Raw genomic sequence first — 15,105 nt, forward strand, 5'->3', positions numbered from 1 at the left:
TGATGATGTAATGTATTCAAATAAGATGTTGCTCTAATGCAATCAGATCAACCTCTTAATGTTCAAATCACATACTGCTTTTCTTCAAGTAATGAGTCAGTCTTGGAAACCAACTGTTCACTGATCTGAATAACACTCCAACCAGCAAGAAACCAAAACCATAAGTGATGTAAAGAATATTTAGTCTGTATGATATTGTTACACATGCAGACTCTGCTGTTGATACATGCTTGGGTTCAGTGATGCCATTCACTCCTGTAAACAGGTCCAACATCCCTCACATTGTGGAGTTGACTCATACTATACAATACAGAAGGAGGCCATTCAGCCTATCATATGTGTGCCAGCTCTTTGATAGAACAATACAAAACTAATTTCATGGTTCTGGTTTCTCCCTGTATCTTTCTTTGCTTCTAATATGTTTGAGTTTTCCCTTAAAGGATGCAATGGCCTCAGCTTCAATCATTCCCTGTGGCAAAAAATGCCATGTCCCATCAAGCCTCTGTAAAAGGAATGTCTCCAATCTATCCTCACTCGCCTAGTGAAAAATCTAAATGAATGACCCCTCATTACGGTCTCCCAACTAGAGGAAATAATCTTTCTCTATTCATCTGTCAAAGCTCTTAATTCAAAAAAAACTCTATTAAATCCCCCTTAGCTTTCTCTTCAGCGGAAATAGTCTGCGTCTCAAATCTCCCCTGATAATTATAGTTTCCCAACCCTGGCATAATCCTGGTGAATCTACGCTCTATGGCTTTAATGTCCTTTTCATAATGGGTCACCCAAACTGCAACTAATACTCTGACCATGGCCTAACCTATATTCTATATTGTTGGGGTAAAAGAGAAGCCTTCCCTCCTCTCAAGCGGACCCCCTGAGATAAGGGGTCGACACTTGCCTTATAGCAACCACAAATTCACCAGACGGACACCTTGGATAAGTTTCACAATCTTTATTCAAGCATATGCAAGGGGAAAATCTCAGTCTCATCCCAGAGTAAGGATTCTTCCACCGAGTATCAAATACGTACAGCAATTATACCCTAACTTGAGGTGTGCACCCCTGATGCACCCCCCTTCTACGCTCATTGATTGGTCTACAGAATCATGCTTTGAGAATCTGTATGTCCTGGCAAGGACAAAAGACTAGCTTATTAGCTTTACAGTTCCTGTCTTAAGCAAGGACACAAGACCAGCTTATTAACTTTACAGTTCCTGTTTTGTCTAGGTCCTACATTCCTAAGCAAGGATAGGAGACAAACTTATCAGCCTTCTAGTTTCTACTAATTGTGATTCTAAGAATTTATAGTTTCTTCTAACTTTTAATTCTAAGAAGTCATTTTTGTCCCCTTACAATCCCCCCTTATGGCCCTTGGCTATATGCCCAAACCAGGCCATTTCCCTATTACTTTCTCGTGGGTGAGCCCCAGGTTTGTCCCTCCATTTGGGTAGCTACTTCCCAAACTGCAGGATCTGCCTGTTGACTTTCCCATCAAGGTTATATAAGATAAGTCCTTTCTGCCGGACTTTTTAAATTTGCCTTATCCAGTTTTTTTACTTATTGCTCTCGCTATGGCTTGTCTCTTATTCCTGCTACATTTTTGACAGGATAACAACAACAAGATAATCAATACAACGCCTTGTACAGGAACCAATAGATGTGATATTATCCTTATCCAGGGGTGTATTTGCACATTGAGTCCAGCATTCCAAAACTTAGCATACCAAGGCCGACTAGCCAACATTTCTTCAGTGTCCTTTTGTAGCTTATCTATTTCTTCCATCAAAATAACATACTTTTGTCTCTGCTTCTGAATGTCATGCTCCAGTTGGGTCTCTTCTTCATTCAGTTCGGGTATCGGTTTTCCTTGTGGCCTTATTGCCTTTGTATACCCTTCTCGGATAGTGTCCGTCACTGTCCCATTAATAGTTTTTTCTTTTAGTTCAGGATATATGATATACCTGTTTATATGTGTCTCTTGTGGGGTAAAGCAGAAGTCAGTATCCGTGATGGCACAGGAGGTGGTCCCTCCCTTATTCGTAACTCTCATATTGGGTGCCTTGGTGCTCACACACCATTCTCCATTCCCTCGTGGGGCGGCGGTTGTTTCGGAATCCTGTGTCATTGGCATGATACTCAATGTGCACCCTTCCGTTCGGCCATAACCACAGTCATTCTTGGTGGATCTCGGCATAAAACAACTTGGTTATTTCTATAACAATCATCTATGTTAATACCCCTCGTACTGTTGTTCTCTTTAATCACATGTCTGGACAAGTCATGGTAGCGCAAGCGAGTTTGGTTCCTTATCTTCCCTATATTGTTTGTTTGGTATAAGGGATCTCCTTTTGTTACATCAGACTGCAGTATTGATAGTACAAATCCTATTATATTTAAATGTCCGGTTATGCATCTAGCTTTTAGTATCCAAGCATGACTATTCCTCCGTACCGCACACGTATGAGTCATGTTTTTATCTCAGGTCCAATTGGTAAATACATCATTCGGTATCCAATCCGGCACTTCTGGAGTTGCTCTAGGTTATGTTGTACTTCACTAAGTATCCGTGCTCCGTACCCTGCTATTTCCGACTGAAGTTGCCGGCTCACGTCTTCCCCTGCTTTGTTTATCAAATTTATAGTTCTGGCGTGGTCCCGCAATGTGTGGGACACTTGTAGCAATTCTCCCTCCATACCATCACCTAGCTGTGCCTGCAGTCTTTGATTATCCCCTTCCCTACCCAACAATTCTTGTAAGATTCAGATTAGGGCATCAACCCGATCGTCTATGGTGTGCAGGTCTATAGTGTTCACCGTCGCAACCCCTGCCGCACAGCCCACACCTTCTCTTTCTAGTATCCCTCTTTTCTCCCGGTCCCCTTTTCTACCTGTCCTCCTTTTCACATTAAATGTCATGGTTCTTGGTTCAGGGCCTTCAAGAACTCGTAGGGTCAAGTTATTGTACAGCCTTACGGTTTCCTTTCCACAAAAGCTGGGAATGGTTATATCCGTTAGGTTTAGGAACACCGTAATTATTCATTGGCATACCCCAAAGTGTATTTTATCCTTGGTTTCCTTTATTACCAATCCCCCTTTTGCTCCTGATCACAGCTAATGTCGCTCGAGTTTCTGTAATACAGGCCTTGTTGGTCCCCTTTGGCCGGCCTGCACAGCTTCTCCCATGGCTCCCCCTATAAGGGATAAGATCCTGTAAAACATAATATTTCCCGGTCGTCACCGGTTATTTAGAGTCCATGCCTTTTCAACTGGGTCCAGTGTTTCCATTTGCCGGTGCCCTTATATCTACACATGCGAATGTGTCACTTACCATTATTACCTGATGGGGGCCGATCCATTTTGGTGAGAACTCTGGTTTCTCTGGGTTTATCTTTACCATTACCTGCCTGCCTGCCTGGGGTATTTGGACTTTCTGTTCCTTGATGTCGTTCTCTAAGTCTTTAATTACTTGCTGATCCCTAGCCTGTGCTTTCAGGTCATGTAATTGCTTACAGAGTTCCATCACAAACCTCCATATTCTATTTTTATATGGTCCTACGTCCTCACTTCCTATGACCAGTACCTCGGGCAGTTTCATTGCTCTTCCTGTCATTAACTCAAAGGGTGTCAGTCCTGTAGTCCGGCTAGGGGTTGCCCTTAATTTCATTTTTATTATTGCACACTCTTTGGGTAGGAGGGAGACTCCCACTAATTCCTTGATTATATTCTCGTGTCTTATGGGTTCTCCTCCTGATGTATATGTTTACCCTTTCTCCTTTGGCTAACCTCAGGGCTTCGGTGAGAGCCACCAATTCTGCTACCTGAGCCGATAGGCTCCCTTCTAGCCGACCTTCCCTTTTAACCTGTCCATTGCCATCTACCACTGCCCATCCTGTTCGTGGTGTCCTGTCTATATCTCGCCGGGACCCATCTACATATAAATCCATTTCCACTTCCTCGAGCGGGGTTTCACTAACATGACTATTTTCCCCTTCACTTCCTGTTGGGTTACACTGATGTTCCTCTCCTTCCGTTATAATCCCTGCGGGATTGTTACCGTTGTCTTTAACTATTGTTACTGTGCCATTGGGGGGTATGAGCATCACTTCCCATGTGGCTCTATGCACATCTGATACAGTTCGTAGCCTTCCTGTGTTAAGCAACTCTACTAGGGTATGCTGGGTATGTAGGATAATTTGTCCTGACATCACTATTGGTTCACTAACTCTGATGGCCCATGCAGTGCAGTCGAGGGCAGCAACACATCTGGACAATCCTGCAGCTACAGGCTGCTGCTTAGTGGTGTAGTATGCTACCGGCCTTTGTCTATCCCCATGCACCTGGGTTACTACCACATTGTAATGATCCTTAATGTGGTAGTTATAGATGTGGAATGGCCTATTCTGGTCTGGTAATCCCAGGGCAGGAGCACTTACGAGGGCTTGTATAACTTTACAAACTCTGTTTCTTGGTCAGGGCCCCAGTCCACCAGCTCCTGGGATGGTTTCCCTCCTTTGATCAAATAATGTATAGGCTGGGCCATTTCTGCATATTCTGGGATAAAGTAACGGCAATAATTAAATAGACTTATACCTGCCTGACCCCTTTCACAGTTCCTGGCCTCGGCATCGTTCTAATAGCCTCCTTTCTGCCTTCGGGCATTTGTCTCTTCCCTTGTGTTATTATGTATCCTAGGTAGGTTACTTCATCCTTCCCTACCTGTACCTTTCTAGGGTTTACCTTTAGTCCCGCATTCTGTAGGGCTCCCAGTACCGTAGTCAATTAAATATTGTAGAGGGACCTGCCACTATCGGATGTTCACGCGGAGCGGAGTTATCTTATTCAATGTGGTCTACACAAATTTACACCAACCAGAATTTCACCGTGGCCACAATGAAAGCCTGGTTTTAATAGGTTAATTAACCTCATAACTCCAATTTAATCCAGATCAATTTTTTTTAAACTAACCAGTATCACTTGAAAAAGAAAGAAAGAAGCCACATCAACAAAGAAACAACCACCCATGCCTTGTAAACATTCAAATTCAGTTTCTTCCAGGCACATTGGCAACTGTAACTTCAAGGCTGAAGCTTATCTTTTGTAAAACAATTAACAAACTTAAAACAACACACGCTTGTCCATATTCAAGACAAGTCTTCAAAGGGTTAAACAGCTTTTAGCTCTCTATACAAAAGAGTGGGTGGAGCTAAAACAAACACAACAGACACTTTCAAAGACAGAAAACTTCCATATTTTTAACACACACTTTCACACAAACTGAGATTCCAGCATTCCTTTTAAGATTCCTTTCACTCAACAAATCCTGTATTTTACTTGTTTTGGACAGAAACTGATAGCTTCTGTGTCAATAAAACTCAATTTTTTTTTCTTATTCCCTTTCTTAAATTACTGGTACTCGGGTACAATTTTGGCACCCGTTTTTGGTCCAAATTCGAGTACGTCTACTCAACTCATAATATGCACGAGCCACTAAAATGATGAGCTTTTCTTCCTTTAATTTTGTATCCTTAGCCCACCATTCTCTTTGTTTTACCGGTGGGTTGTTCAGTTGCCAATCGTTTTCCTTCATCGTATCTATTAGTTTCACATTCTTTTCCGCTAGCATTTTTACTAGGGGCCCCCCCGGTCCCCAGTCATACCCGTTGGCCATTCTTTACGATCGCTGGGGTCGTTACGTCACCCCTAGGTTACTCTTGTATTCCTTCTTGTCTGCGCCGGCCATTTATGACCAATACCGGTTCGCTGGTATTGCCTCGTTGGCCGTGCTTCAGGAACTACTCTTAACCTGTAAAATGCTGGGGTCGGTACGTCACCCCTAGGTTATTCTTGTATTCCTTCTTGTCTGCCCCGGCCGTATACAACCAATACCGGTTCACTGGTATTGCCTCATTGGCCGTGTTTCAGGACCTACTCTTAACCCATATCGTGCTTATTCCTCGGTTCCCGTCAGTTTGTGGTTTGCTACACTTTGTTCTTTTATACAGATTACCTCCCTTCCCGTCCACAATGTATCAGCTCTAACTTGTAGGTGGTATTTAAAAGATACTCACCCCAACAGCTGCCACATTGTTCGGGTCGGAGAGTCTGCATCCTGCCGACTACGCCAATTGTTGGGGTAAAAGAGAAGTCTTCCCCCCTCTCAAGCAGACCCCCTGAGATAAGGGGTCGACACTTGCCCTATAGCAACCACGAATTCACCAGACGGACACCTGGGATAAGTTTCACAATCTTTATTCAAGCATATGCAAGGGGAAAATCTCAGTCTCATCCCAGAGAAAGGATTCTTCCACCGAGTATCAAATATGTACAGCAATTATACCCTAACTTGAGGCGTGCACCCCCCTTCTACGCTCATTGATTGGTCTACAGAATCATGCTTTGAGAATCTGTATGTCCTGTCTTATCTTAAGCAAGGACAAAAGACCAGCTTATTAGCTTTACAGTTCCTGTTTTGTCTATGACCTACATTCCTAAGCAAGGATAGGAGACAAACTTATCAGCCTTCTAGTTTCTACTAATTGTGATTCTAAGAAGTTATAGTTTCTTCTAACTTTTAATTCTAAGAAGTCATTTTTGTCCCCTTACATATATAAATTCATCAATACTTCTTTACTCTTGCACTTTGTGCCCTATTTATAGAATTCAAATTTCTATTGGACTTATTTATGGCTTTATCTACCAGCACTCGCACTTTCAGGGAATTATTAATTTGAACCTCTAGAGTATTCTGTTTTCCACACCCTTCAGTGTCTTTTCATTAAGTGTCTGCTCCCATTCCTTCCTTTTTCTCCCAAAATGTATTACCTCACTCTTATCTACCAGCTATCTGCCCATTCCGCTAGCCTGTTAATGTCTTCCTGAAGTCTTTTACAGCCTTCCTCCCTATTTGCCAAACCTCCAACTTTTCTATCATCAACACAGTTTGAGATTGTGCTCCCTATACCCAAGTGCAAATCACCTATATTTACTAAGAACAAAAGTCCACCAAGCACTGACTCCTGAGGTGCACCACTTCCAACCTTCCTCCACTATGAACACCACCCATTTACCCCAATACTTTGTTTCCTGTCCATCAACCAACTTTCTACCCATGCTGCTACATTTCTTCCTATGTCTGATTTTTTTCTAACAACCCTCTTTTGAGACACCTCATCAAACATTTCCTGAAAATCCATATATACATCATCAACTGCATTCTCTTTCTGTACCCAATCAATCGCTTCATCAAAATGCTCTATTTAATTTGTTGAGCACGGAATGCCTTTCACAAATTCATGCTGGCTGTTCTTGATTAACCCACGTACATACTTGATAAGACTCCGATTGCCATATTAATAGGGTCCTACCAGCTGAAACAGGCAGGTACTGCGGTCACCCAGTGTAGGCCCCTGTGAAAGTGGGCTAATTGCTGGCGTTAATCAGGTGGTAAGTTTACGGACCTCATTTTATAGCCATTACGGCCCATTAACACCAATTTTGGTAAGTTAAAATCAACCACAAGATCTTTTAGTTTTTATGTTTCACTATTCCTGCACATAGCTCCTTTCCATGCTAACAGAAAGAATGAATTACAGACTTTATATATGTACATTCTCGAATTCAAGTAAAAAACTGATTGTGCCTTTATCCATCTGTTTCTCCGATATCTTCAGCCCCTTGCAGTCCCCAGAATGTAAGTGCTTATTTGGACTGTGCAACACACACAGTGTCAGTATTGTGGGAGCAGAGTGACGACACAGTGTTCTACATCGCAATTGCAGAAGGAATGGAAGGAGACAGGTATTCCTGCAATGCATCGGAAGCAAGCTGTGAGATCATAGACCTCCCATGTGGCCAGATGTACAGTATAACTATATTAGCAATGGATGAGAATTGTACCAGTTTACCAAGTCCAGCTTTTGAAATTCAAACAGGTAAAACATTCTCTTTTTATGAAAATAAACAGAATAAAGTCCCTAAAAGACAGGAAAATTTTGAATTGACATAGCGTTACTAAACTGTATATTAATAAACTCCATCTCACATGTTGTACATTGATAATTTGCTACAGTTAATCTTTATTACAAACCCAACTATCCATCAGTTAATCCTATCAGATACTGATCAAAGTTTGAGTGTCTCTGTTGCATAGCTCATTTTAATGCAGTAAAGTTTGATATCATGCAGGTTTTGTACATGTATATGCAGCATTAAATCTACAGCAGTTTAAGGATTGCATTCTGTGCTTTCTCTTTTCTGCAGTGCCTTGTATCCCACAGAATGTGGTAGCTCACATGAACTGTGAAAGTAATATTGTGTCAGTGTTTTGGGATCCCAGTAATGGCACAGAGTCATACCTTGTAACAGCAGAAGGAAGCCATGGCCATTGGGCCTCCTGCAATGCAACAGACACTGAATGCGAGGTCTCAGATGTGGATTGTGGACTGAACTACTATATAACTGTACAGGCAATCCGCATGCAATGTAACAGCTCACAAAGCTCTGCTTTTACAATTAAAACAGGTAATCCTAGACAAGAATTTAGAATAAGAAATTCTAAAATATACATAAAGTAGTTGGAATTTGGTCATTTTTGTATCTTACAGAAAGTTATGTGGCTCAGTATCTTTCCACTGGTTGATGTTTATGAATTTTCTTCTTGCAGTACCATGTGTCCCACAGAATGTTGATGCTCACATGGACTGTGATGCTGGCTATGTGTCAGTCTCATGGGAGCTAAGTGAAGGGGCAATATCATACACTGCGACTGCAGAAGGAAGCAATGTGCAACAATGCAGCGCTAATGATACATTGTGTGATATCACTGACCTGCACTGTGGAGAGACCTACACTGTCACAGTTCATGCACACGATGACGCATGTGACACTGCTGAAAGTCCTTCCATCACAATGAAAACAGGTAACTAAAGAGACATTTCTAATGGACATAGTGTGAATAAAGCCTTGAGGTGAGCTTACAGCAATGTATATATTTTCCTCCCCAATGTTTTCATTATTTGAGCATCAGTCATATCTCTTCATCTCTGAACTAGCATATCAGGTACCTTCCAGAAAAAAAAATCAGACAAAGATCAAAGGTCAAGGGAGAGACAATAGGAACTAAATGGTGCAATTTTAAAGGGGGTACAGGAAGAGAGAGACTTAGGTGGGAATGTACACAAATCTTTGAAGCTGGCAGGACAAGTTGAGAAGGCTGTTAGAAAAGCATATGGGAGGGAGCCTTGGCTTTTAAATAGAGGAAGAGTGCAAAGGCAAGGAATTTATGCTAAACCTTTTATAAACACTGGCTAGGTGTCAGCTGGAGTATTGTGTTCAATTCTGGGCACCACACTTTAGGAAGGACGTCAAGGCCTTGGGGAGGGTGCAGAAGAGATTTACTAGAATGGTACCAGGGATGAGGGACTTCAGTTATGTGGAGAGACTGGAGAAGCTGGGATTGTTCTCCTTACAGCAGAGAAGGTGAAGAGGAGATTTGATAGAGGTGTTCAAAATCATGAATGGTTTTGATAGGCTGAAGAAAGAGAAACTGTTTCCAGTGGCAGAAAGGTCAGTAACTAGAGAACACAGATAAATACTTGAAGGGGAAAGAAATACAGGGCTGTGGGGAAAGAGCAGGGGAGTGGGATTAATTGGATAGCTCTATCAAAGAGCCGGCACAGGCACAGTGGGCCGAATGTTCTCCTTCTGTGCTGTATCATTCTATGATTCTATGATCAGGAACACTATTTTTCTAACCACACTAATCACTACCATACAGCCTAGCAACATACAATTTAAACCCACAGCTCCTGCAAAGGTCTGATCCCTGTATTGCTCCAGTGATGCTGCTTTCATATTGCACTTTTATTATGGGAGCAGTGACCTGTTGGATGCAGACCCGACACAAAATGAGCTGCGCAAAAGCCCATTGCTAATCACATCAGTGCAATTCTGTGCTTTAAAATTAGCAGCACTCGGTGCATTTTTCAGTACATAGAATCATAGAATGTTACAGCACAGAAGGAGGCCATTTGGACCATCATACCCATGCCAGCTCTTTGAAACAGCTATCTAATCAGACCCACTCACCCTGCCCTTTCCCCATAGCCCTGCCGTTTTCTCCCCTTCAAGTATTATCCAATTCCCTTTTGAAACTTACTATTGAATCTGCTTCCACACCCTTTTCAGTTGGTGAATTCCAGATCATAATCTATATATATAAAGCGGCTCTTCTGTCTGTCCCGATGTCTGTCTGTCCGTGTTCTATACGTTTGAAAGTTACAGAGCGTACCGACGCGCGCGTCGCCTCAAAAGAAAGCTTGCAATTCCGGACCGGTCATAGGTGTATTTACGTTTCGGCCGGACAAAAATCCCGCCCGCGGTATCCAAAAAACGTTCAGCGTTCCGCTCATTAGCATCTCATTAGCGACCGTGGGACGTCGAGGTATTAGCGACCGTGGGACGTCGAGGTCGACCAATCGGACGGCGGGTTCCTGGCGCGTGCCATCCTACAGTTGAGTGTCGAGTGACTCGACGATTGACCAATCCTACGCTTCGGTGACCTGACCGGTCGACCAATCGGTGCGTGTGTGGGCGGGCCTTATCCTTCTGAACCGAGGCGAGTGGCCGCCATCTTGATTTTTCACGATTTTTTCCCCCACACTTTCTGTGTGTTAGGGAACTAAGGTAAATATTTTAATGATGTGTTAGGGAATTAAATAACAATTTATTTGTGTTTTAAATTGTGTTTAGCAAATGCGCACGCGGTGGGCGGGGCAGTTGGCTCCTCGTTCGAGACCAGGCCTGCGTCCGACCCGAGGGGCCACTTAGTTAACCAGCAGCCGAGCCCTGCCTCCTATTCACATCTACCGTCCTTCTTGCATGGGCCTACCGAGCGACTCCTACTCCCTCCTCCTCTTTTGCTGCTCTCTATTTATTTAATCTCCTCTTACTCGGCGAAAGATGAGTTTTAAAAAAAAAGAAGAGGCCGCCAGTTGCGCGGCCGCCTTGACGACGGCACGCATTCGCACGGCCCCCGTTACCCCGGCAACGGGGCACGCCGGCGGTCTTGAAACCACGCATGCACACGGCCCGCCACCCCGTGACGCCAGCACGCATGAGTTTTTAAAAAAATGAAGAGGCCGCCAGTTGCGCAGCCGCCTTGACGCCGGCACGCATGCGCACGGCCCCCGTGACGCCAGCACACAGCCTCGGGAGATCGCGGGGGGGGCGAGCCTCGGGAAATCGCGGGGGGGGGGAGAGCCTCGGGAAATCGCGGGGGGGGGGGGGAGAGCCTCGGGAAATCGCGGGGGGGGGGGAGAGCCTCGGGAAATCGCGGGGGGGGGGGAGAGCCTCGGGAAATCGCGGGGGGGGGAGGAGAGCCTCGGGAAATCGCGGGGGGGGGGGAGAGCCTCGGGAAATCGTGGGGGGGGGGGAGAGCCTCGGGAAATCGCGGGGGGGAGAGCCTCGGGAAATCGCGGTGGTGGGGGAGAGCCTCGGGAAATCGCGGGGGGGGGGAGAGCTTCTCTGCTCCCCCCCCCCAGTCTCTCTCTCTTCCCCCCCCCGTCTCTCTCTGTTCCCCCCTCCCCCCAGTCTCTCTCTGTTCCCCCCCCCAGTCTCTCTCTGTCCCCCCCCCAGTCTCTCTCTGTTCCCCCCCCCAGTCTCTCTCTGTTCCCCCCCCCCAGTCTCTCTCTGTTTCCCCCCCCCCCCCAGTCTCTTTCTGCCACCCCCCCAGTCGCTCTCTCTCTCTCTCTTCCAACAACAACATGCCCTCGAAAAAGCCTTGGCAACGCCGGGCTCACCCCAGCTAGTAACTCATAATAGATCGTAATCCATTATTACACTACAAAATAACCAGTGAAGACATGGCTCCCCATTAACATAACTGTGGAAATAGAGCTGTTTCAGTATCCTTCACTGTATTCTTTCACTTGTGCAGTGGATGATGTGATAGACGTGCCTCGAGAGGAACCGTTTGGCTTCTCTCCCTGGAGAGCAAAAGATAAGGGCCCAGAAATTTGGGTCGGCGGCTTCCCGCGGGTGCAAGCCCCCGACCTGCACTTACCTTGCGCGCCGGCAGTTGAGCTCTGGGCTCCCGTGGAATTCCGCTCCGGGGCCTGCTCCAACTCCCAGCGCGCTGTGCTTGCGTGTCCCAGGGGCGTAGTTAGTGCGATGCATCCCCTGGGATCACGTGAGCCATGGGCAGCCAATCAGAGGAGGGAAAAGCCCATTCATAAGATTGACAGGAAGACCTGTCTAAACTTATGAATATACGGGCCCCAAAATAACAGTAAACCTTCAAATAATTTTTTTTAAATCACACTTTTTAAACAAACTATAAATTACATTAAATAACTATTTTAAACAATAATTTAAATTTTTGAAAAAAATAATTTTATGAAAAAATGGGGCTAAAAATAAACTTACCTTGCTTTAAAGTATTTAAAAATAATAAACCTGTGGAAAAAATGTTTTAATTTTAATTAATTGACCACTTACCTTTTAAAATGCAGGCCTTATGCCTGGTTTTTACATTTCTAAAATCTAAAGACTTACCCTCACGGAAAAACCTGTTTAAAAAAAAACGTAAGTTCAAAGCGCACGCGCAGACTCCCACGCGCACGCGTTTGACCTCTGAACCCCTTCGTTCAGAGGAACGGAAGTGCCGGTTTCCCGCGCATGTGCAGTGCATGCAAGAAACCGGCACTTCCATCGGGTCCACGCATGAGTACCCCGTGCGTACTCACGCGTTGGGACCCGAATTTCTGGGCCAAGGTGTCTCTGAAACTACAGATTACTAGTGCAGTTCATCCAAAAGCAACAAGCATCATTTTCAGCCATCGAATTGGATCACATAGTGGATGAAAACAACAAGATAGAAACTAACAAAATAGAAATGCACATGATTTTGCAGATTTAATTAAGATTGTGCATTTTTTAAGCTGTGAATAACATTCAATAATCAGTGTTAAAGACGTGCGATTTCCTGCATCACTAATTTCTGTATCTGTAAATTGCCAACACAAATCCATGCAAATGTAAAAACCCACCTTTTTGCCAATTTTACCATCACGTGATAGATATGTTAGCAAATTTCTACACCAAATAAGAAATTAAAAGTGATCCCCATTCTGTGGATGTTTAATTAGCTTTAATTAAAGTTCTGAATGACATTCAATAATCTTATGTTAAAGAAGTGCGATTTCCCATATCACTAATTTCTGTATCAATCTCACTAACCCTGATTTCTGCACTGTTCAAAACACTGTTCTCCAGAAAAACTCTCAAATACAACTGCATGAAGATTTCAGTTAGAAAACAATTCCATACAGTTTAGCAGCTGCTGGACAAGTGCTCTTCATCTGGTCTTTTTGCTCTTTTCAGTATCGTGCATCCCGCAGAATCTCGATGTCCAGCTGGACTGTAACACAAACGATGCGGCTGTGTCGTGGACCCACACTAAAGGTGCAGTGTCTTACTCTGCAACAGCAGAAGGAAGTGATGGGCACATGGTATCATGTGATACAGCCAACAGAGAGTGTCAAATAAACGATCTACACTGTGGACAGATGTATAATTTAACTCTAACAGCACTGGACGGTATATGTGACACTTCACAAAGCTCTAACTTTGACTTCAGGACTGGTAAGAGTAGGATGATTCAAAACTGGAACCATCAATTCCACACAGTTAATGTACTTGTTTGAGGCCTACTGTTGGCATGTAAAATGTTTGGCTTCACTTTTCATTTAAGGGAAGAGCTACGCAGTATTTTCAGCCTGGTGAAATCAAGTGCAGATGATATGATAATGCATCAGCAAAGTTAATTAAACCTCACTTCACGAAAGTGCGCCGTTAAAGAAAATGAGCTGATTTCCTCTCTTTCTGCTTCAGTCTGTTACCAGGATTGCTTTCTTTCAACTCCAAACCTTCTCTGCCTCAGCCCTACATCAATCCCAGTGCTGCTGAAACCTTCATAGTTCAAGGCTTGACTTCTACAAAGTTCCTCTTGCTGATTTCCCCACCTCCACTCTCTTCAGCTACAACCCATTCAGACTTCTGCAGCCTGTGTGCTGACTCGCACAAGGTCCTGTACTCCCATCATGTCCTTGCTATGTTTGATTGACTGCCCATGCTCTTGCAGATACTTGACTTCACCTCCAGATCCCTCCACTACCAGGCCATGCCCTACGTCAGCCATTTTGTCCAGCAGTATGTTCATACAACCAATTTCAGCTTTTCCAACACTGATTTATTTCTTCTTCGCCCTCATTTAGTCTATAGCTGCTCTTTCAACTACTCTGCCTTACCACCTGCCCTTCAGAAGCCTCTAAAAACCTTTCACTGCAACCGTGTTTTTGCCCAGTCCCCCCAATCGTCTTTTTCTTCTCATTTCTTGCTCCTGCTTTGTGTCTAATTTTGTTTCCTGTAAAGCATTCTCTCACCTTTCTGTACACGAGGCGCATTATCAAAATGTAAGTTGTTGTGGTGTTGCTGAACTTTACTGAATTCGTACACTGAGGTTGTCCTGTTTAAAGATCAGCACTAAACGCAGCTAAAATGTAGATTAGGCTGTGGCACAGTAGCTCCGCAACAGAAGGTATTTTTGACAGCACTCAGGAGAAATGGAAGACGACAAGGGAAGTGCCCAGATGAGAAGTTTAAAAAATATTATTTTGAAGGGAAGAATATTGATTTGACTTGCATAGAACCCTGTCCTGTAGCAGAGTTCAGTGTTCAAAATCTTTCCTTCCACATAAGTATGCTGACTGCCTAGCTCTTCATCGCCTCTTCATTTTTCAGATTGGATGGCCCTGAAAGAGAAACACTGGCCTGGCCACATTCAGTCTGGCATGCTCCCTCCTAAGTGTTTGTGCTAATTACAGGGAAATACAATGAATATTAATACAGATACAAACCCTTTATTTGTTCCTCTGTATCAGGGTTCTGTACATTAACTGGCATAGAGAGCGGAGAAAGGATACGGATATTACAGTTTACAAAGGCCTAAACTGCACACTGCACCATAAGTCAAAATAGTCAAATTAAAAATTGTGTGAACGGTGAAAGTCCATAGAGTCATAGAGTTTTACAGCACAGAAAGAGGCCC

The 15,105-nt window shown here is 44.0% G+C and overlaps 1 protein-coding gene and 1 pseudogene across 1 annotated transcript in view; one reads left to right on the forward strand and one right to left on the reverse strand.

Moving 5' to 3' along the window:
- Positions 1 to 15,105, forward strand: part of LOC147121901 (fibronectin type III domain-containing protein 7-like) — a 35,274-nt gene that overhangs the window by 17,708 nt on the left and 2,461 nt on the right. The window contains exons 7-10 of the mRNA XM_085982441.1: positions 7,670 to 7,930; positions 8,259 to 8,519; positions 8,662 to 8,916; positions 13,380 to 13,640. Coding sequence (XP_085838567.1) covers positions 7,670 to 7,930; positions 8,259 to 8,519; positions 8,662 to 8,916; positions 13,380 to 13,640 — 1,038 coding nt within the window. The remainder of the gene's footprint in view (positions 1 to 7,669; positions 7,931 to 8,258; positions 8,520 to 8,661; positions 8,917 to 13,379; positions 13,641 to 15,105) is intronic.
- On the reverse strand, positions 63 to 7,347 carry LOC147121902 (uncharacterized; annotated as a pseudogene).

This window comes from Somniosus microcephalus, chromosome 3, assembly GCF_052327205.1.
Source record: "Somniosus microcephalus isolate GS21.2 chromosome 3, FLI_Smic_1.0, whole genome shotgun sequence".
Lineage (NCBI taxonomy): Eukaryota > Metazoa > Chordata > Chondrichthyes > Squaliformes > Somniosidae > Somniosus > Somniosus microcephalus.